At 42.9% G+C, this 23,945-nt stretch overlaps 1 protein-coding gene across 1 annotated transcript in view; it reads left to right on the top strand.

Annotated features, from left to right (window-relative positions):
- Mgat5 (alpha-1,6-mannosylglycoprotein 6-beta-N-acetylglucosaminyltransferase) overlaps nt 1-23,945 on the top strand; it is a 320,121-nt gene that overhangs the window by 263,083 nt on the left and 33,093 nt on the right. The window contains exons 12-13 of the mRNA XM_090342912.1: nt 10,980-11,129; nt 21,292-21,438. Coding sequence (XP_090199038.1) covers nt 10,980-11,129; nt 21,292-21,438 — 297 coding nt within the window. The remainder of the gene's footprint in view (nt 1-10,979; nt 11,130-21,291; nt 21,439-23,945) is intronic.

Raw genomic sequence — 23,945 nt, 5'->3', positions numbered from 1 at the left:
TAGTCTTTTATTGTATATAATAAAAGTACAGAGGGGTTACACAAGTCAAGTAATGAATACATTTCTTTTTGATGTCATTTCTTCCCTCTTTCTCTCCCAGGTTTTCCTTTGCATCCCCATCCACAAGTTATAAGGTTAATTTTCCACATATTGTCTAGAGAGTACCATTCATCCTTTGTCCCTCCATTTCTGTATCCCTCTTTCCTCTCCCAAAGACAGAGAGATGAACGAACAATACAAAAGGAAAGGAAAACAAGAACAACAAAGAAAAATCTTCTTGTTTTCATTTTCTGGAGTTGATGTTGATAAATTAATTTCATATAAATTTTATATGATCAGAGGCACAAAGGTATTGCACCTTTATGTTCCTTCTCTAAGAATATCTTCCTTTGGACTCTATGTATGAATGCACAGAGTCTGATACAATGTATCATGGCCTGATATATTTTATATCCGGCTTCCATATGTGAGAGAAAACATACGCCATTTGTCCTCTGAGCTTGGCTTTCCTCACTTATCATGATTTGTTCTAGGTCCATCTATTTTCTCGCAAATGACATACTATGTCATTTCTGATGGATGGCTATGTAAATTTCCATTGTGTATAGGTACCACATGTTTTAGATCAGTTCATCTATTGTAGGGCATCTGGGCTGTTTTGATAACTTACTGTTGTGAATAGTGCAGCAATGAACATGGACATACAAGTGTCTTCACAGTACCCCTGCTTGGGGTGGGGGATTTAGCTCTGTGGAAGAGCCCTTGCCTGGCAAGTGCAAGACCCTTACTTCGGTCCTCAGCTCTAGAGAAAAACAAAATGCCCTGGCTTGTGATGTTTTAGGCAATGCCTAGGAGTGGTATGGCTGGATCGTAGGGAAGATCTGTGTTTAGGATTTTGAGGAATTTCCAGACTGCTATCCAGAGTGGCTATACTAATTTATATTCCCACCAGCAGTGCAAAAGTGTCCCTTTTTCTCCACATCCTTGCCAACTTGTTGTTTCAATTCACAATGTAGGTAAATGTAACTGGGGTGATAGGGAATCTTGTAGAGGTGAGGAGGTGGGAGGGTCTGGGCAGGGGTGGACAATTGGGAGATGATCCACTCCCGAGGGTCTTCTAGAGTCCTACAGAGGCTTGAGTGGGACACAAATAATCCTGTCATGCACACATACACTGCTTACCACTGGGCAGTTAGTTCAGATAGGAGTCAAAGACTGCATAGGCTGAACTATTCTGTAATGTAAATTGCTGCTGTTTTGCTGCTGAAATTCACAGATTTGCATTTTAGAGCTTATTTCTAATCACAGGATAAAATACTTTTTTATTCTTAAATTTGGCCTTCTGGAACAGGATGGTGAGGTTGTTTTCTTTTGTCTAACTCCCTTCTTTCCTTTTATCTCACAAAAAGCCTTAGTTTGGTAATTGTGTTCCAAAGCAAGACAAATCAACTCTGTTACCTAAGATTTGACCCTCTCCTTGTATTTTAGTTTGGGTTAAAATTCACCACCATGGAGCAATTATGAAAAAGTTGGCTCTTGCTTCTGGGTGGGCAGATGGGCAGATCCCTAGCAGATATCTGAAAGAGCTGGGTAATACCTGGGACTGCCTTTCTCATGAGCCTAGAAGGTATGGTGTGTGCTCTATCCTCTTACCAAGCCAGTGTGCAATGGGTGAGCATCTACACAGTGCCGGCTTCCTGTTGAGCCTCATGCCCTGTCCTTGAGAAGCTCACATTTCCCACTGGGTGGGAACGCTCAGACTGCTGACCAAGATGCCCAGGTCTGGCTCCTGACCAACCAGCACCACTTTTTCTGGATGAAGCCAGGAAAGCCAAGTTGTCCAGGTAGGGGAGAGGAGGGAAGAGTCCATCCAGGAGAACAGGAAGGAGGACAATAGAGGATTGTGAGAAAGGATAATGGATGCAGGTATTTTCTGGGCACCAGAGAGGAGTGGGAGGTAAAGCTGAGAGCTTGCAGAAAAGAATAGGTGATAAAGGGATTTCTGAATTGAGCTGAGAAGGTCTCATGCCACTGACAAAACTGTGCCATCATTTTTTGTTGTTGTTGTTGTTGTTAATTGTGGGGCTTGAACTCTGGGCCCGGGTGCTGTCCCTACGGTCTTCAACTCAAGGCTCACAATCTACCACTTGAAACATCGTACTACTTTGGCTTTCTGTTGGTTCATCGGGGATAAGAGTCTATGGAACCTCAAATCTCCGCCTCCTGAGTAGCTAGAGTTAAAGGTGTGAGCCACTAGAGCCGAGCTTCCATCATTTTCCATAGAGGAAGAAAACCTGTAATTTTGGAAACTAAGGATACTAAGGAAGGGAATGAACTGAGTGAGTGGAAGCTGGTGAGCAGAAAGCGGGGACTGAGGCAGATGCATGTATAACAGTCCCACCCCACCCCCTTGTCTTTAGTTTTATCTTTAGTTCTAGTTGTCTGTGATCCACAATACACTACATGGAAAATTCCAGAAATAAACAATTGACAGATTCTAAGTAACCTAAATTTAAAAAAAAAATGCTGCCATCACTCTCTTTTTTCTTGTTATTGTTTATTCCTTACTATGCCTAACTTGCCTAACTTACGAGTGTAAAATAATTCAGGCATATCCATGTATAATTTTAAAAAGAATTGGCACTGTGCAGGGATTCAGGCATTCATTGAGGGGAGGGGTGTCTTAGAACTGTCCCCCATGGAGAAGTGAGGACAACTGGGCTTACTGGGGCAAAGGGCAGTGCAAGATGGCATGATGGAGTATGAGACCACACTGACCTCTGCTTTACTAAGGGTCACACTGACCTGGCAGCACTAGGGACCCTGGGTGGCTCAGGAGCTGAGCTCTACCTTACTCTGAAAGAGAGAAAAATAATAGGCTTACTTTTTTTTTCTGCACTGTCCCATTGACCCAATTCCTTATACTTCTGGGATGCTGCTCAGGAAAGGGACTCTTAGCCTCTCATTCCATAGAATAACTTCTTCCCGGCCTGGCTGGCATAAACATTGCCCGCAAATCCAGAGCAGACAGCCTGGAGCATTGGAGAAGGCTTACAAGCTATGTGTGTACCACCATTCAGACAAGGTTATGACGGATGGATGTCAGGGAGGATGGAAGAGGTGAATCCTGAGAAAGCCTTACGAGTCTACCAATGAGTAGAGTTAATGAGTCCAACATTCCTCACTTAGCCTAGTTTGCAGCTGATACTGTCCCAGAGAAGGACAAAATCTTGCCTCTCTGAAAGCATCTAGTACTTCCTGGAGCTACATTGCCACTGGCTTATCTTCACTAGCTGACAAAGTTCACCACAGATGTTCAGGAAGGATGGATGTCCCAGCAACAATAAAGGGACTTTCACAACTAGTTTGATTTCAGTTACACTCTATGGCCTTGTATTTCTTAAAGAATCAAATAAAATTCATTATTGGGTGTACATGGTCCCAAATTTATGGGTTGGATTATATTTTTTATTCAACTGATAAGGGATTTATTAGTATATCAAATGCATTTTTTAACTCCAGTATTTTCTACTGGTAATGTACATGGAGCAACTAGATTTGTAAAAACTATACAATGGGCCAATTTATTTGTGAAGATTTATTTAGAAAATGATGAAAAAGGTCTATAAAATATGTGGCCATAGTGTACTGGTCAAGACACTGTGCGTGTGTGTGTGTGTGTGTGTGTGTGTGTGTGTGTGTGTGTGTATACACATATGTGCACATACATGCTTGTGCCAATATTGAGGCTTGAATTCAAGATCTAAATCTCTTACTTGGCTTTTCCACTTATGGCTGGCACTTTTCCACTTGAGCCATAATCCTACTTCTATGGGGTTTTTTTTTTTGTTTTTTGTTTTGTTTTTTTGCCGTTCTTGGGCTTGCGCTCAAGGCCTGAGCACTGTCCTTGGACTTTCTCAAGGCTAGAGCTCTACCACTTGAGCCTCAGCACCACTTCCGGCTTTTTTCTGTGTATGTGGGGTACCGAGGAATCAAACCCGGGTCTTTGTGCATGCTAGGCAAGCACTCTACCACTAGGCCAAACTCCCAGCCCCATCCTACTTCTATGTTTTTGTTCTTTTTTTTTTCTGTGGGTTGTTGGGAATTTTTTTGTTGTTTGTTTTTCTTGCTGGCTAATTGAGAAACGAGTCTCGTGGACTTTTCTGCCGAAGCTTTCTTTGAGTCATGATCCTCAGAGCATAGCCTCCTGAATAGCTAGGATTCTGACATGAGCCATTAGTACCTGCCTGCACTTCTTGCAGTACCTAACATGATACCTAACTTCACTAGCCAGGGCAACGAGAGGGGTAGGCTAATTCTTAGAACACAGGGAGAGGACAGGATGTACCTGAGCTTAGATATAACTGGAACTGTGGAGCAAGAACCTTTCACTTGGCCTGTTTTGTGTGTCATGACTCCATTTCTCTCTGCCTGGACCCTGCTTGTCCAGCTCCAGTTCAGCTGGAGCAGTTCAGTTTTGGTGCTCTGGAGAGGGTTGATTTCATCCATCCCTATCCAGCATTCCAGGAGGATTCCCCTTGGTGGAACTCACCAGATCTTTGCCCTTGGATGAACCAGTGGTGAGCAGGGCTAAGGAATTGTTTTGAAAAAGTAGCAAGTACTGTAATGTCCTGTGGATAAAGGAAGCTAGTATCCAGGAGAGACTGCCTGCCTGCCTGCCTGCCTGCCTGCCTGCCTGCCTGCCTGCCTGCATTGGGAGCTCAGCAGTTACTGGGGAGAAGAACAGTACATAGTATCCAACCTAGGGCAAAGCCCAAGTACTTTCCTATGGCCCCATTCTTGATGTAAGAGATTCTCCCATTCTGCATTTGGCCTACCCCTCACACAAGGGTTGCTGAGTGAGACTGAATTGTTTTCTTAATGCTTACCATACCAGCTCTACATAGCTTACTACCAGTTCTGCAATCTCATCTGCCTCCACCTACGGACATAATTATACAGCCCAGAGACACCCTGACAGTAGCGCAGGCTGACTGGTTTAGACTCTCCTTTTTATTCACATCTCCTCTCCCCTAGATAGGATTAGGTAGATTGAAATTTTAATCAGTTAGATTCGTTGTTTTTACTGGGAATTTAAATCAGACTGGAGCTAGAAAGCAATGAGGGGCTGTCAGCCACCCACCTGGGACCTGGAGGGGGGCTTTCCTATGGTGATATGCTATGGTGTGGTGAATAGTGCAAGCCCTGAACTGTGTCTTGAGAAATAAGTAGATGGCAGGAGTTTGGCAGGAGATGATTTCTTTGACTTTGGCCTCAAGTCGAAGGAGGAAAGAGTTCTCGGAAGTGATGGTGACCTAGTTCTTAGATTGGTGGGACTTCTGGACCTGTATTACCACCTTCACCCCATACCTAGAGGACCAGGATGTGGAAGGGAAAGGAGATGTGCTGGAGAAGACCTCCCACCTCCCGTACCACTCCCTGCTTCCCACGCTTCCAACACCGAAGGAAAGGCAAGCAGGCCCACTTTTCTTTGAATTTCTATTTTTTATTTTTACACTACTAACATTTGCCAGGCAAGTGCTCTACCACTTGAGCCTCGCTGCCAGCCATTTTCACTGTAGTTATTTTCCAGATAAAGGCTCACATTTATTCACAGGCCGGCTTAGACCAGTGTCTTTCTAGTCTCCATTAGCTGCAATGATAGATACATGCCACTGTTATAAGGGAGAAAACAGAAGAGCCACATTTTGAGAGGTTGAATCACGGAGTCTTTGTTCAAAGGCCAGTGATTGCATGGTGAACTCCTGTCTCAAAGACCAGCAGCCCCACAAATACACTTAATATTGTCAACTGAGCTATAAGAAGAAAGAAAGAGCAAAACAATACCAACAAACCAATTCAGCTACAATAGGGAGCTGAACTGGGATGCCATGGTGACCAGAGAAAAGCCAGAAAACAGGACACATGGTATGGTGAGCTGGTCTGGGCCTAAATAGGGTTAGGTTCAAGGGCAGGGATACAGGAAATTCCTAGTCCCAGGCACTGGTCTGACAGGTTTAGTAACCTGTCAGTCAAATCTCCAGGGAAAGGTGGGGGCTTTACCTTTTCCCCTCCCCATAAATACAAGATGCCAGATGCTGACATCCATCATGTCGCCATGATGACACCAAGTAGACCGGAACTTCCTATTTCACCACCACGTGCAGTTTTTTTATTGATTGGAATGGATATTACAAACTATTTATGACATATCTTCAAAGTATGATCTGCCTGATAACATTCCAGGTTAGCTAGGATTGCTGGTGTGCACCGCACTCTCCTAAGCTCAGAAGTTGAGTGTACACTGAAGAGGGAAAGAGATTCTTTGAATTCTTGATGGCGGGAACCAAGCCTTCCACCATGGGGCCATGGTACAAGTTTGGGAGTCTTGGGGCAGACTGGCATTTATTCACTCATGATTACATCTATTTTAATTCTGAAATAAGACAAAGATGTAGACTTATACAAAGTAAGGCATGGCCATAGTACATTTCCTACTTCTGTACAAAAATATTTAAGACTGGGTAATTTACAAAGAACAAAAGTCTAGGGGCCAGGAGTTTGGCCTACTAGTAGAGTGCTTGCCTAACATACACAAAGACCAGAGTTTGATTCCTCAGTACCACATATATAGAAAAAAAAAGCTAAAAGTGGTGCTGTGGCTCTTTGGTAGAGCACTAGCCTTCAGAAAGCCCAAGGACAGTGTTCAGGCCCTGAATTCAAGCCCCAGGACTGGCAAAAAAAAAAATTTGACTAATGAATCTGGAAGCTATAAAGTTGGAGAGCATCTGCTTGGAGCCCAGAGAGTGCCCGGTGCTACATCTTAACATGTCACTGGTTATCACATGAGAAGACACTGGTTATCACATGTGCTAGCTGAGATCTCTCTTCTCATAACAACAGTAGTGTTAAGTGATAAGAGCCCCATCCTCAAGTGCTCATCTCATTCTAATTCTTAAAAGCTCCACTTCCAAATACCATTAACATACAAATTTCCAACAGGTCCACTTGTGGAATACACACTCAAAGCATACCAGACATCCAAATACTACCCATATTTATAAATATTGGTATCTTAACAATATTTTAACATGAAAATGATGTTACAAATTTTGCAAAAGTGCCATCTGCCTCTGCAAACTATCCAAAGTAACCAATATCTGAAATTTAATTTCATCCTCAACATGTATTTTTATACTTCAGCTACAAATGACTACATGTATAGACATTACCTATGCATAATGTAGCTTCTCTGTTACAGAAGTTTGCAAAAGGAGTATTGAACCATGCAATTACTTTGCAGTGATTCAGTGCTGTTTACTTGCAGAAATCATGGAGAATTTGTATCCTGTTTTTGAGCCATGAGAGGTACATTAAGATGCTGTTAGTAGGCTCGCGTTTCTAATCTCTGCCTTCTGAGCAGTTTGGATTATGAGGACATGAGTTTGAGGTCAGTGTCTTCACTTTGAAAAAGAGAGTTTTAAAGACCTCGTCTCAGTGGATGGTATGCATCATTGATCCCAGCCATATGGGAAGTAGTAAGTAGAAGGGTCACAATCTAATGCTGGCCTGGGCAAAAACAGACCGTCTTAGGCTAGGGACATGGGTCAAGCAGTAGAGCACCTGCTTAACAAATGTGAGACCACAGTACCACCAAAAAGAAACACAATTAAGTGATTCTGTTTATATTAATTATAGTATAATTCAGATGAAGAAGATCAGGTCAGAGCCTGGCAGAGGCAGCGTCAACAGATCTTTCTGACAAATTTGATGTGTTGGGGCTCAGGGGTTCAGGAACAAATGTCCAGATACCTGGTAGGAAAACTGATGTCAAATCTTCAAGCTTTGGAAGATGTTGGTACGGTAAGGTGATGCATCTTTTAGATTTGTCTAGTTGGAAGTGACTACAGCACACCAGGCACCACATTGAAAATCTTGGGAGATAGTTGGATGTTTGGACTCAAACTTGAGTCAAGAGATTGTAACCAGAAACCTCTTAGGGTCCTTTAGCCTCCAGTGAGCTTCAGGCTGAGAGAGTGCAGTATAGGTAGCTGAATTTGAGAGCCTTTGGGTTATGCCTTTGGTTTAGTCTTTTTCAGGAACTGCCATACTGCTTTCCATAGTGGTTGAACAAGTTTGCACTCCCACCAACAGTGTAGTAGTGATGCCTCCTGGCCACATCCCCTCCAGCATCAACAGATGCTGTTAGTAGTTTTCTTGATGCTGGCCATTCTAACTGGAGTGAGGTGGAATCTTAGGGTTGTTTTGATTTGCATTTCTTTTATGACCAGAGATGTCCAGCATTTCTTCATGTGTCTATAGGCCATTTTTATTTCTTCTTCAGAGAAGACTCTCTTTAAGTCTTTGGCCCATCTTTTAATGGGATGGTTGTTTCTTTGGAGATTGGTTTTGAAGTGATTCAATTTTTTGAGCTGTTGATATGTTTTAGATATGAGGCCTTTGTCCGTTGTATGGTTAATGAAGATTTTCTCCCACTCTGTAGGCTTCCTAATTAATTTACTAGCTATGTCCTTTGCCATACAGAAGCTCTGCAGTTTAATGCAGTCCCACTTATCCAGCCTTTCTCTGATTTGTTGTGACTCTTGGTCCTTATTAAGAAAGTTTCGACCTATACCAAGGAGGCCTAGTGTATCTCCTATTCCTTCTTGTAAAGTTTTCAGTGTGTCGGCTTTTACCTCCAGGTCTTTGATCCATTTGGAGTTAATTCTAGTGCAGGGTGACAAAGAAGGATCCAACTTTAGTTTTCTGCAGGTGCTTAACCAGTTCTGCCAGCACCACTTGTTGAAGAGGCTGTCTTTCTTCCATTCTATTTTTTTTTTTTGGCTCCCTTGTCAAAGATTAAGTGGCCATAGGTCTGTGGTTTAATATCTGGGTCCTCAGTTCTATTCCATTGGTCTTCAGGCCTGTTCTTGTGCCAGTACCAAGTGGTTTTGGTCACTATAGCTCTATAATAGAGTCTAAAGTTTGGTATTGAAATTCCTCCTGCACAGTTCTTTCTGCTAAGAAGTGTTTTTGCTACACGGGGTCTTTTATTATTCCATATGAATTTTTGGATTGCTTCTTCTACTTCTTTAAAGAATGACATTGGGATATTGATGGGAATTATGTTGAATTTGTCGATAGCCCTTGGCAAGACTGCCATTTTCACGATGTTGATTCTTCCAATCCAGGAGCATGGGAGGTTTTTCCATTTCCTCAGTTCTGTTTTTTCAGGGTTTTAAAGTTTTCATCAAAAAGGTCCTTTACATTCTTAGTTAAGTTAATTCCTAGGTACTTTTATTTTCTTTAAGGCTATTGCAAAAGGAGTTGCTTTCCTGATTGTTGCCTTGTTCTTCTCACTGTTGGCATATAGGAAGACAGTTGATTTTTGAAGGTTAATTTTATACCCTGCTACCTTGCCAAAGTTTTGAATCAGCTCAAGGAGCTTGGGAGTGGAGTCTATATGGTTCTTTAAGTACAGAATCATGTCATCTGCAAAGAGAGAAAGTTTCACTTCCTCTTTCCCTATTTGGATCCCCTTTAAGCTTGCTTCTTGCCTTATTGCTCTGGCTAGGAATTCTAATACTATGTTAAAGAGAAGGTGGAGAGAGTGGGCATCCTTGTCTCTGAACTCACTGTTTTATTTTTTAATCATGTGCCTTGGTTTTGAAGTAGTTTCCCAAAACTGAATAGGAACAGACAGGATAAGGAATGACAGAGAGCAGATCACAACCCACTTCCCCAGAGTCTGCCTCCCTTGCCCTCCACTGTGGTAGCTGCTGCCCCCATGTCCTTAGTCACAGAACCTGCTTTGACTAGATTTGCCCCAAGTGTCCAAAAAAAGCCTTGGAATGGAAGACACAACTTTATCCTTTAAAACAAAAAATAAAACAAGCAAACAACAACAACAAAAAAAAAACACCTGGGAAACATTACAGAACTGCATTCAAAAAAAAAAAGCCATACTACAAAATCCAGCTTGTTCTACTTAGTCACACGGAAACATGAAGTGGAAGAGAAAGTGAGCTTGCTTCCGCTCCCAGGTGGTTTTCATTTCAAAAAGTGCCTCAAACTCAGGGCCTGCAAAATACAGGAAGGGGGTTTGCTTTTGCCTCAAATGAAAAGTAAAACAACTCTCAAATGTTTCATAGCTCATCAAAGTTTCCACATACCTTTTTTTCTGCTTTGGCCTACCTGTGTTTTCTCATCCTCCAGTGGCTGCCTCCATCTGTCCATTGTGTGGGAACTCTCCTCACCCCAAGAGCAGAACTAAGTGGGATCCTGTTCTGACAACATGAGTTAATCATCACTAGAAATACTGGCAAGAACTATAAATGTTCATATTCCTTTGGGACAGTTTAACATCTCTGGATAAATATCTCAGGCCAACTATCTTCGCTGAGCCTCCGTCTTCAGATTTCCTTTCCCAAAATAGAGAATCAGCCAAGAGCAATGTGTTGAGTCCCTGGTAATTTGTAAAATGAGGATGGAACTTCAAAAACCCATAAGCTGTTGTGGGTATGCAGTATTATGTTGCTATATAATGTGTTGTTGCTTAGAAAATGGCACAGTGGGGCCAGAAGCAAGGCCTACTGGTAGAGTGCTTGCCTAGCATGCACGAAGCACTGGGTTCGATTCCTCGGTACCACATACACAGGAAAAAAAGACTGGTGCTTTGGCTCAAAGGGATAGAGCTCTAGCTTTAAGAAACCCCAAGGACAGTGCCCAGGCCCCAAGTTCAAGCCCCAGAACTATCAAAACAACACACAAAAAAATGGCACAGTGGATGTATGACTGTGTGGCCCTCAACATTTTAGCTAAAAGAAGTTTCAGAAGTTGGGTTGACAAATTTCTTGTTTAAGAACTTGAATTGCTGTGACTTCTGATGCCTAGGACACATTCAATCCTAATAGGCAGTTGTTATACAGGCTGAATGAAAGGGGAAGAAAAAATGCTCTCTTCTTGTGTTCCTTCTTTAGAATAAGAAGATGTACTTGGACATGATCCACACATACATGGAAGTGCACGCCACTGTCTATGGCACCAGCACAAAGAACATTCCCAGCTACGTGAAAAACCATGGCATCCTCAGTGGACGAGACCTGCAGTTTCTTCTCCGAGAAACCAAGGTAAGCTTTCAATAGATTTGATCACCCATATACCCAGCCCTGTCCATTGGTGTTGAAAGTGAGATCATCTTCGCTGCTTTTCATTTCATCAGTTTAGGTGATCTCCAGGCTATAACTGGGCTCCAGGCTATAACTGGGCTGAGTTTGGTATAGCAATTGCCATGGGTGACAATAGGCTTTGAACAGTTTTCTCCAAATGTGCTCACTGATTTTGCTCCCAAAATGTATTTGTATAATTAAAAATAAAAGCATTTACAGGGCCAAGGGCACAGATAAGTGGTATACCAGTTGCTCTAGCAGATGCAAGGCCATAGGTATGATCCCTAATATCATGCATACATACATGTGTGCGCACGCGCATGCACACACACACACCTGGGAACAGAGCCACAAAAAGGAAAAGTTCAGGCCCCAACTAATAGGATGGGCTTTTTCTCTCGAAACAGGAAGCTAGGGATGCTGAACCTTCCACTGAGTCACCACCCCAGGAATGAGGTTACCCATGTGCTTTTCCTTTCACACCTCCTTCCGCAAGTATGTTCTGGGAGCTGAAGAAGTTGATGTGAAGGCCAGTTCCTGCTGAGGGAGTAGGGAAAAGCATCATGGAAAAATAATGGAAGGACAAATACTATGATGAGGTAGGGGTCTGACTATTAGAGGCCTGATCAGAGATCAGATAGTAGCAATGGTTAGAACACCCTGAGAACTACTTTGCTAAGCTATAGCATGATGGTATATTGTTTTTAACACCAGTCCTTTCCATATGCTCTCGAGAAAATACCAAATGAAGGGAGGGAGCTTGTGACTAAACCAGAAGTTTGCCCTTGAAGATTAGATAAACTCCCTTATGTGTCTTTCTGAGTTCTTACTTGTGATTTTTCTGAACATTGAGGAGGTACTACCTGCCAGAGAGGGAAAAGTAAAAAGCAGTAAGTGGATGTGCTTCTTCAATGTCCCCTAAACACAGGGGAGCGTGTTGTCAGCACACTGTCTTTGTGTGCCAGGCAGGAGAGAGTAGTTAAGGCTATGGAGTCCATGACATAGACTGACAATTGCTAATCCTCATGTGACAGTTTCTTCTTAGAAGGTGCATTTGCAAGTGTTATCCTCTTTAAATCTCAAGGCAGTGTTAAGAGAAAGACAAACAGGTATGATTGTAATTGCTGGAGAGCTGGACTTGTCTGAAGTAAACTATAGTTGAGTCACAGAGGCAGATTCACCTTGCATTTTCTTAAATTGCAAATTAGAGTGCTGCTTGGCCCTTGGGATAGCATCCTCATAAGAATTGTTACTGTTTGTTGCATGTGTGTATGTTCTTTTGAATTTGGGTTTATACCCAGCAACCCATGCTTCCTTGGCTTACTTGCTTGGTTAATGCTCTACCACTTGATCCCTGGGTCCAGTACTCCTTTTTGATAGTTATTTGGAGACAGAGTTCCTTTTTCTGCCCTACCTGACTTTAAATTACAGTCCTTTAACTATCAGCCTCCTGGGTAGCTAGGATTATAAGCATGATCCACCAGCACCTGGCTCTAAACTGAAGAACTCAAAATGGTCCCCCTCTAGCCAAAACAATTGTTCTTGGTCATCATACACACACACTTTGATTCTTTCTACTTTTAGGTTATCTGTCTGGTGTCATGAATAAGGAGGTTTGACAGATTTTCTTAAACTCTTTATCCAAAAACCTGTTCTGTCTTGTTTCCTCTATTTTCACTCAAGGTCACCTGTATAGTCTGATGACTGTCTGCGCCCTGCCAGAGTGACGTGTGTCCCAGTTTCACTGCTTCCCATCACCTCTGTCTTAGCTTGACATTTTAGGATCTTCAGAATGTCCAGGCCCTTTAAGGATGATGCTATTTTTGCCATTTGCCTCATTTTACTTTCTGCCACATCAGATTGTGCAAAAAGTTCAAGTTCCTTTAAAATAACATTTGGCAGAGCTGGTTTTCCGCAGTGTGTCATTACTGTCTCACACACTTCTATTAACCCAGCCTCTTGAATGCCTTGCTCAGCCTTGCAAATTGTAAAAGAACCCTTACCTACCATCCATTTTACTTGTCAGAAAATGGAGCTAGACCAAAACCAAGGTCCCTGATGTCGAAGGGAGCACAAGCAAAGAGGCCCAAAAGACAGAGCCACAATAGTGGAGATGGCCTATCAGCCACAGAATGCACAAGAGGAATATATTCATCCTTGAAAAATGAGTGCCTTCTGAGGATGTCACTGATTGAATTACATAGAGCCTGCTTATCTGACAGCAAGAAATTAAAATACTCCTTGTTGAGATTGTGGCTCAAATCATTGGCAAATGTGACAAGAGCAAGGCAATGTATCACCCAGATTCTCCTTCCACTCAGATCTCAGCAGTAGCCATGAAAATGAGGGAAATTCAGGCTTTGAAATAATGCCAGAAAAGACCAGTCTGGCTTTGCCTTTATGGCTTTTCCTACGTCCAGCTCCTTGCTAGTAATTTAAAAGCGATTTATTCCCATCCACATTGGAAATGGAGAACTGAAACTGCAGAATGAATGAGACCACAAGTTCCTCAGACACGTAACTGCAGAGAGAAACAAGTCTGGTCTCCTCAAGAGATTTCAGCGATACAGAAATGATTGATATTTCACCGTCCTTATGCTCGTTACTTTTTTTTTCATGAGCCATCTTTGAATCTCCAGCCCTCTCCCTAGCCCTCCCCTCCCCCCAACCAAGCCCTAAGAAATTCCTTGCTTAGCAGCATTTTGTCCTGACATGCCATCTGAGGCTTGGGCATCTCTAGCAGATGCTTGCTTTCGAGAGCCTGGGAATAAAACAAGAATTAGATGTAACAATATAATAGAACTAAAAACACTGAGAATTTGTTGAAGTCTAAAAGTCTGTTTTTCTACAGGTATAAATTTGAATGAATAAATGGATGGATGGATGGATGATTTATCGAGAGATCACAAATGAGTCATTACAGTAAAATCAGAGTGGAGCTAGAGCTTGCAAACCAGGTCTCACCCGGGCAGCATGTTTTTATTTTTGTACTTAAGTCTCCATCTCTTTCCATGTGTTTCTTCTTTACTTTCCTAGTTTGAACCTTTTCACATCCACCTTCTCCTGTCTTCCATCAGAAATTTCCTAATTATGTGAGCCATACTAAATAGCACCTTCATTTACTATATACCGCTGTGGTAGTGGCTCCAAGGTAGTGAAGAGCTCTAATTTGTAGCCAGATACATACCTTCCTTTCTGTAGCCAAGAGGAAACTGCAGCTGTAGCATATAAAATGAAGTTGCTGCTATTGCTTGTATTGCTGTCCCCTTATCTATGCAAACTTCCCACCACTCCCCTTCCTAGAATTGAGTTGCCCTGGATGATCCTGGTTCCCGCACAGAGAAGCCTTCAACAGGCTTGGCAAACATGAAGTGTGTGCTAAACCAAACAGTCCCCTAACACCTCACTTCCCCTCCACCCCCCAAAATAACCACACAAAACTGTTACTAGGCTTAGATGGATTTTGAAATATCTGTGCAAACTTTAGCTTGAGATTTCCCCATCCCTGGCACCAGATTCTGTGAAAGCTCCACAAGTTTAGGGAAGCTTCAATTATTGTGGTCACAGATATCTTCTTCCAGTGCTTAAAACAGTGCCTGGCTTGCAGGAAGTGCTCGCCTGCTGGTTGATCACACACAATATGAAAACCAGAAGTCCCAAATGCTACAGGATGCAAATTTGTAGAGTGCCAATAGGAGACAATGCCATACCTAACTTTAGGTGACAGGTGACAGTCAAAGTGCAGGTTGTATAAAACAACTTGCAGGTTATTGTATACAATATATGTGAAACGAAGCAAATGTTTCATTTAGACTTTGGGCCCATCCCAGGACTTCTCATTATGAATATGTGAAAAATCTGAGCTACTTCTGATTCTAAGCATTCTGGAAAGAGATATTACACAAAGCCGCAGTCAGGATGAAATCCACTGGCCATGTGGGACCCAGGGGCCTTGGCTCTAGGCGTGATTCATTCTTATTCTCATGAGTCATGCATTTTCATCTCTGAGATCTCCTAGCACAGGATGTTGCCCTTCTGAGGCCCTGAGCCTGGCTCTCTGTGGTGCTGACCAGGTCTCCAGGCCCTGTGAGTGGCAACCCAAGTACTCACTTGCTTTGGAGAAGCCCCACCAACCATTGCCATTCCCTGTCAGGAAGCCATCTCCAGCAGACTTAATCCTGGAAAATACTTTAGATCTTCTCCCTCCCATATAGAAAAGGGAAAAGAGTGAATGTGCATGTATCCTCTCCCACCTTCCCCTCCCTCTCCCCTGCCCCACATATGGATGTGGAATGAAGAGTGCAGAGCATAAGTCAGTAACTCTTTTAACCTCCAGAGCAAAATTGCACCCAGGACCAGAAGGGTTGACTGAAGCCTGAATTCCCAAATACTTCAGTAGGAAGAAATCAGAAGGATCACAGTTCAAGGCCAATTCAGGCAAAAACAAACAAAAAACTTATCAAGACCCACCTCAAAATAAAAATTAAAAATTAATTTTAAAAGATAGGCATAGTAGTATGTACCTGTAATCCCAACTATATAATAGGCCTAAGTAGGCGGACTGTTATCCAATCCAGCTTATACCAATAAAGGAGACCCCACCTGAAAAATAACCAATGCCAAAGAGCTGAGGGTATGGCTTAAGTAGTGGTAGAATGCCTGCCTAGTAAGCTTAAGACCCTGAGTTCAAACCCCAATACCACCAAAAAATAAAAACTGCCTCCCTAGCCAAGCCACACAGAACATTTTCACCAGTATTACACAGACACAATTACTAGAAAGAATTTATTAGTGTTTATACTTTTGCTCATTTATCCTACAAGTATGTATCTATTGGTCTAGATATATTTCACCCTTGTGCACATGGCTTACCTAGAAGATTATCTTCCTAGCAAACATGAAGTCCTGAGTTCAAAACCTTGGCCCTTTCAGAAAATATATTGATGGTGACCGTGAAGTCAGTAAAGTGGCTGGGTGAGCCATCTGCAGAGACCAAGAGCCAGTACATGTGTGTTATACTGAGCATGACCATGGTATTTACTGTAACTGATCTGCTGTCTCTATGCCTTATCAGGTGCCAGGATCCTATGCTAAGTCCTTGCTGTGGATTTTTTTTTTCTTACCACAAGAGCCTGTGATCTTGAGTTAGAACCCAGTTACAACAAAGCCAGGGCTAAGGTTTCATTGGTGCAGCCTTGCTGTTGGCTACTTACTCATAAGCCTAGTCTGGAACTGGTAGAAGGCAAGCAATCAAGGAAAGGCTTCTCCAAGGTAGTGATGCCCAAGCTAGCTTGAAATGACCATTTCAGAAAGGCCCACCTGCAGATGTTCCACGTCTCCGATTAAAAATTTACCCAGATATTCTCTTGCAGCCCCATCTTCAGGTCCATGAATATACAAACTAGAATGCATTTGATTTAATGTTAAGGACAAATGAAAATGTAGGAGCTTTGGATCCTGCAGTTGTATCTGTAGCCTGGTTAGTTGGTCTCTGGGAGTGGACTGGAAGTCTGGCCCAAGAAAAAGCCTTTGGGTTGGTATAGTAACCAACTTTGAGTACTTAAATCCATACCATTGTCCCAGCCTTATTGGCCCCTGTAGATCTTCACCAAAGCCAGCCAGCAGGCACAGTGAGTCAGAGTTGGGAGTGTGTTAGAAGATGGAACCAATCAGAATGGGAAAGAACTTGTCCATTGTTAATCTCATCCTTCAGTGTCAGGTGTTTGAGGAAGACAGGTGGCCAGAAAGGGACCCTTCAGGTTACATAAAAGCAGTACTTCTCAGTAAAATAGTGTTTTTTCCATCCCTAGCCATTGTATTGGTTCTTTCTAAAGTAATAAAAGCACTACTTTGCATCAGAAACATGGAGATTCCCATTCACTGAATGAAGAAGGAACAAGCATGACTTAGCAATAATGAGCGAGGCAAGTAGTGGAATTGGCCTATAGAGCAGCCACAGTGAAGCGTACCATCTCTCTCTCCTGATAAATATTTCTCAGCTCCCTCATCTAGATACCTTGTGAAACAGTGAGAATTCATAAAGGCAATGTGGGTGCAGAACATCCTGTAAAATTCGTGTATTCAAAACTCTCCTGTTTGGCCTAGTGGAAGAGTGCTCTCCTAGCATGCACAAAGACCCATGTTTGATTGTTTGGTACCACATATATAGAAACGCTGGAAGTAGTCCTATGGCTCAAGTGGCAGAGCACGAGCCTTGAGGAAGAAGCCCAAGGACAATGCTTAGGCCCTGAGTTCAAGCCCCCCCAAAAAAACCCCCAAAACTCCCCTAAACCCAAGCCAAATGAAACCGGGACATGATTACAGCTGTGTGAAGTTGAATCTGGATTTGAACATGTGGTAACTATTTGGCAATAGTTTACCAAACATCAATTCCTGGGATAGTTGGGATAGTTCTATGTAATATCTATGTAATTTTCATGTCAACTCAGAAAATTATGCACTATTATTTCCTCCATTTTAGGGTGAGACACTGAAGTATAAATCCCCTGTATTATCTTCACTAATACAGATTAGAAATGAACCTCAGAAGCAATAGACAATTATTGAACTAAGAAACCATGTCCTTAGGACTCAAACCTGAGTGCTTGGGTCTTCCTTACAGAGCAATGAACGCTGTTAATCCTACCTTGTTCTGGCCATTTTATACCATGTAGTTATCCTAAGAACTTCCTGGTGTATAGTTAAAGGAATCTTTGCTAAGTGTCCCCCACTTAGGGCCACGAAATTGTGTTAACCTCTTTCATAAAGTGAAAAGTTCTGGGTGGTTTAATTGATCTTTCGATACATAGGCCATCCTGTGCCAGAATTATGAGGTATGGCATTCTGTCTGGCTTAACATTGATTCATAATTTTCATTTTCGGGCATTTAATCTTTCTGTGTAATCTTTTTCATTGGTGGAACTGTGGAGATTGTTCCATCACCCATATATCCTTGTTAGGTTTGTTTCTAAACCTAACAAGGGCCAGGCAAAGCCAGACATAAAATAGAGCCTGTTTTCTTTTGAGGAGTTGAGCTTTGATACTTGAATGCGTTCTTGCCTCCTGTCTCTTGCATCTATGCTAAGGAAATCTGTGAGCCCAATGAAGCAACAGTGAAAGATAAGAGACAACACAATTTGGTTTAGCCTAGGTACCCGTGTGTGGCAAGTCTACAGCATGCAGAAGTTGATGAATGGATGTGAATTTACTGCCAACCTTTTTATCATTCAACCCTCAAATGTACTATTTGACCTTCATACATCTGCTCCATTGTAAAGTCACAGGTAATGACTATCCAGGAAGCCAGAGGGGAAAATTGCTTATTGACAGAAATGACAGAAAACTGTTATTTGGTGTTTCCAAGTCATGCATTTCCTGCAATCTTAATTAGTGTGATGAGAAACCTCATTGCCAAGAAATTGTATAGTATTTAAGCTTCTCTTGAAAATAGTAAGGCTGGAGAGAGTTAGCTCAAATTGTTTACTTGATGTGTACTAAGATATTCTGTTGTCAGCAGTGCATAGAAATTGGTGTAGATTGTTAAAAGATATAATTAGACTTAGGTCACATTCTAGTCCATTAAGCAGCAGCCTCAAATCCTCTTAATTAATAGGTTCAGATCGGTTGGTCTGAAAGAGATAATTATTTTTTGCCACAATTTTCCTATTTAAATTGACAAGCATTGTACTTTTTCTATTGATATCTGCATTTGATGGCAGGCCCTGATTTTTGGAGGTCAGGAAATATTGTGGGCTCCAACTCTCCTCCTTAAGCCCATGGAGACCCAGTCTGTGTCAGAATGATGATGTTTTATACTATCCAGTGCCCAGTCATGGCCTGAGAGAGGTCATTGTCCACGGACAGCTGGCACATCTTCCCCAGAAGACGATGGGGAAGACAGCACAGACATCAAAAGCCCTAAGAATGGTTACCTTGAACTTGGTGCTGAGTGAGCTAGAATGTCTTAGGAGGCTAGCACATACCACTCTTGCCTCGTGTTTTCTGTGCTGTCTGTCCAGCCTCTCTACCTCTGAGCCACAAGGCCAGAACATTTCTTGTTGGCATGAGTTCCAATAATCTCACTTCTGCTCAATAAGGAATAAAAAGATCCAGAGCAGAGGTATCTGGATCCTATAGAGATTTTCCTCTCTCCTGCAGTATCACAAATTCCACCACCATGTTTCCCTCCCCGTTATGGCTTGTGATGGTACTTCTACCTTAGAAGGAATGACCCAGCCAGTAATGGAGCTCTCAAAGCCTATTTTCTCCCTGCCCCCTCCCCCCCGTGGATACCCTAGCCATAGAATAGGTTTGCTGGAGGCCAGGAGTTTGGCATAGTGGTAGAATGCCTGCCTAACATGCACAAAAACCTGGGTTCGATTCCTCGGTACCACATACATAGAAAAAGCCAAAGTGGTGCAGTGGCTCAGGGTAGAATTCTAGCCTTGAGGAAAGCCCAAGGACAGTGCTCAGGCCCTGAGTTCAAGCCCAGTACTGGCAAAAAAAAAAAAAAACTTTGCTGGAAATCAGACATGTTATTCCTCCTAAAACAGCACAGTTGAATTTTTTTTTTGGTCGGTCGTGGGGCTTGAACTCTGGGCCTGAGCACTGTCCCTGAGCTCTTCAGCTCAAGGCTACCATCCTACCCCTTGAGCCACAGCACCACTTCCAATTTTTTGGTGGTTAATTGGAAGTAAGAGTTTCACAGACTTCAGTGCCTGGGCTGGCTTTGAACCACGATCCTCAGATCTCAGCCTCCTGAGTAGCAAGGATTACAAGCGTGAGCCACAGTTGAATATGGAGAATAGGAGTTAATAGGGTATTCTTTTAGAAAACCTGAGCTTTTACTTTCTCACCCCAGAGATCCTTTAGGAGCTAGATGACTGTCCCAAAATGTCAGTTCTGAGCCATGGTTTGTGCTGCCCTGGTGCATGCAGTTTTGCATCTTTAGTGTTGCCCAGGGAACCTGCCAGCATGAACCCCACAGTCTCCAAAGCTAACCTTTCTCAAGCCACTCTAGGGCTTCTATGGGGAAAGGAGGAAGTGGAGCCCCAAGCTCAATCCAGTCACCAGTCCCCTGACCTGTTCTTCCTCCAAAAGGAATATCTGCCCTGCTCTAGAACCCCATTGACTTTTGTCACTTGATGTTCCGATGGGCACTGGAGCAATTAGACTCCTTGATCTGGGCAGAGAACCCAGAGTGCACCTAGCCCAGGCTTTGGAGGCCAGAGTCCCTGGCCTGCATAACCCCAGCAGTGTGGGGAGTGTTCCCACACTGAGGGTATATGGTGAAGTTTTTTTCTATGAAGTGCTGTTTGATTTGTGGGGTTCAAGAATCGGAGCAGCTGAAGCAGCAGCATGCCCCTGTGTCACTGCAACTCCAGGCTGGTACTGTGATCCTGATTTTGCTGGCATGTGTTTGCTGCCATCTATTGTCTGCTTGCAGAAATTGCATGGTGTGTCTGCTGGCGAGGGCCGTCCCCTGGCAGATGGACCCTGCAGAGCTCCCTCTGCCCCCACCCAGGGGAAAATAAAAACCGAGATGTTGGCGTCCCCCAATGAAAAAACCATTATGGAAACCTGTGTTTACTGACCTACCATCGTTTGAAAGCAGTTCCATTTGAACTGTAATCAAACCGCCAAGTGACCTTTCTGTCCCTGGCCCAGCAGCCCTTGAAAGGGCCTGTTGTTCCACTGCTTCAATGAAGAAACCTTCTGTTTAGTTAAGCAAGTGTTTTTCCAGTCATGTCTCCTGGGGAGTTACAGAAAGATGATTGTTGGGTCTTGGGTTTTGTTGTTGTTTTTCTTTTAGTACTCCCCAACCTCTCTATCCCCCTCATGTCACACACACGCACAAACACACACACACACACACACACACAAATTTCTTTGCTTGCTTAGCAGAGGAGAGTTTGCTTAACCACACTACTTCACCAGGGGTCTCTGTCGTGTTTTGCAGATCTTAGCATAAGCCCCTTTTCTTTACCCTCCCTGCCCCAGGTCGGTTAACCTTCCAGAGTGCCCGAGGTACGCAAAAGAATGGGCAACAGGAAAAGCCCCTGTGAGCCAGGGAGGCCAGTCCTGACTGAGATGTTTATGTGATGCCTGTCGTCTTGTCTTACAGTTGTTCGTTGGGCTTGGGTTTCCTTATGAGGGCCCAGCTCCCCTGGAAGCCATTGCAAACGGATGTGCTTTTCTGAATCCCAGGTTCAACCCACCCAAAAGCAGCAAAAACACAGACTTTTTCATTGGCAAGCCAACACTGAGAGAGGTGAGTATCAAAATGACTCTACATTCAGTAAGAAGAAAAAAAAAAAGGAATTCAGGAGTAGCTCAGTTAGAGTACTTGTCTAGTATGCACAAGGTCCTGGGTTCTATTCTAGCAATAGAATAATTAATAATATTGTAATACTATGTAACAATGATAGTGATTTTTTTTCATTGTCCATCAAAAATTGGTTTCAGCCCTGCCCCTTTGCATATACAGATACTAAAAACTTGGGAATATTCAAGACACCTATATAAAATAGCACCGCGTTTGTATAAATCATCTCTAGATGACTTAGCTGTAAATAGCTGTTGTACTAACTTGGTTAGGGAAGAATAAGGAGGAAAAACATGTGCACATGTTCAGCATCAAGTATTTTTTATGTATTTCTTGGTGTACAGATGGTGAACCCATCTACAGGTGCTTCCAACCATCTTATGTGGTTGGGAGCAGAGCATGCGGAAAGGCTTGTAGGGCAGATCCTGAGGCTCAGGGAGATGAATGATGATCACATCACCTTGTTAGCAGCAGGGTCAGGATCTCAATCTGCATCCACCACCACAAAGGGTGTAACTTAACATACCAGTGGTCAGGCCTTCTGATTATGGCCTGAACTCTGGTGTTTAGAGAATGAGATCAACTGAGTAAAACCTTCATGGAGAATCAACCTTCCATGATATGCTGTGGAGAAAAGTAGCCTCTGAGCCAGGTGTCATGGTGGCCTATGCCTATAATCCTAGCTCTCAAAAGGCTGAGAGCTGAGAATTGTGGTTCGAAGCTATCCTAGCCAGGAAAGTCCATGAGACTCTTATCTCTAACCAGTAAAAAAGCCAGAGGTGGAGCTGTGGCTTAAATCTTTAAATGAAAAAACTAAGGGACAGCACCAGCCCATGAATTCTTAGTACTAGAACACACACAAAAAAAGTAGCCTAGTAGCTTATGAACGTTTTCAAAGAACTTCCACCTCAAGACACAAGATGTATCATGTGTGATTAAAGTAATGCACCTGGTTCTGTAGTTTACTACCAACAGGCATCATCCTGGAAAGTAACGCTGCCCTTGCTGTTCACAGAAGCCTTGTTTCTGTTGTAATTGTCTTCACACATCCTCTTATAAATCCTCAGTGGGTGACAAATCACCATGGAGGATAGTTGGATTTGATTTGAAGCAATAAACAAAAGTCATTTCCAGCTAAGTGTGAGTGAAGCTTAGTGCTTCTGTATGTGGGAAGAAACCGGTATGTGTAAGAAACCATAAATTAGATTTCTTGTTAGTTTCGGGTAGGTAATATGTGGCTCTGGCTTGGAGTCTCTCAGGTCCTCTAGCTGGGGGCTTACACCCACAGACAGCCAGTTCTCCTGTAACATGGCAGCTTTAAAGCATTTACTTTTCAGTTCTGCTGCTGCGTGTGTGTGTGTGTGTGTGTGTGTGTGTGTGTGTCTGTGTCTGTGTCTGTGTCTGTCATAGGGCTTGAACTCTGGGCCTGGATGCTGTCCCGGAGCTCTTCAGCTCAAGGTTACCACCCTACCCCTGGAGCCACAGCACCACTTCCAGTTTTCTAGTGGTAAATTGGAGATGAGAGTGTCATGGACTTTAGTGCCCAGGATGGCTTTCAACCGTGATCCTCAGATCCTAGCCTCCAGAGTAAAGCAAAGAGTACAGGTATGAGCCGCCGTGCCCAGCTACTTCTGCTGCTTTTAAATCCTTCTGGTTTGCTTTCCTTTGTCCCAGATAGTACCTAATATGCATTGTCCGTGATTATTCTTCACTGATGAGGCAGAAATCTTTCCATGGGTTATTTTGAGAATTCTTTCCTCCAGACTTTTCTATCAGTGGTGAAATGGCCAAAAGAAAGGTAGAGCAACTGATGCATCTATTATCTTACAGAGCTTAACCATGGTGCAAGGTGACCTTTGCCAAGAGTTAATTGTGTGTTTTCTTGCTTACTTACTCCTTCTGCTGGTGTACTAAATTTGAACTTTTCACCTTGGTGAGCTGTTTCTTTTGGAGAGGTTGCTTTGTTCGTGCATTACTCAGTAATAATGCACACCTGTGTGCCAGGTGCTGCATACAGAGTTAAGCCACACAGATCTAGCATGGTGTTGGGGAAAGTTTATAAAAGACATGCCCCAGCAGGCAACAGGTCTCAGTTTAGTAGGAGTTTCTCCTTTTGCTTGTGAATAATTACCTTCAAACATTGGAGTTTGGAGTAGAAAATTGATGTAAGTCATCCCTGGGGGGTGGGTTGTTGTGTTTTATATTCACAGATAGAAGCAATGTATTTAACATCTATAACTTGATTAATGTGCATATACACTATAAAACTAACTCCTTGATGAAAGACGTGTGTGTGTGTGTGTGTGTGTGTGTGTGTGTGTGTGTACACACGCATGCATCATGGGAAGTTCCACGTGTACACTGAAGTGTACTAACTGTAGTCACCATGTTGCACAGCAGATTTTGAGAACTTGCTCAGTTTATAGAACTGAGTGTTTGTGCTCTGTAATCAG

The sequence above is a fragment of the Megascapheus bottae genome, chromosome 12 (genome assembly GCF_031878675.1).
Source record: "Megascapheus bottae isolate mThoBot1 chromosome 12, mThoBot2.hap1, whole genome shotgun sequence".
Lineage (NCBI taxonomy): Eukaryota > Metazoa > Chordata > Mammalia > Rodentia > Geomyidae > Megascapheus > Megascapheus bottae.
Note: the sequence above shows the minus strand (reverse complement) of the source record. Positions and strands in the feature narration are given on the sequence as shown.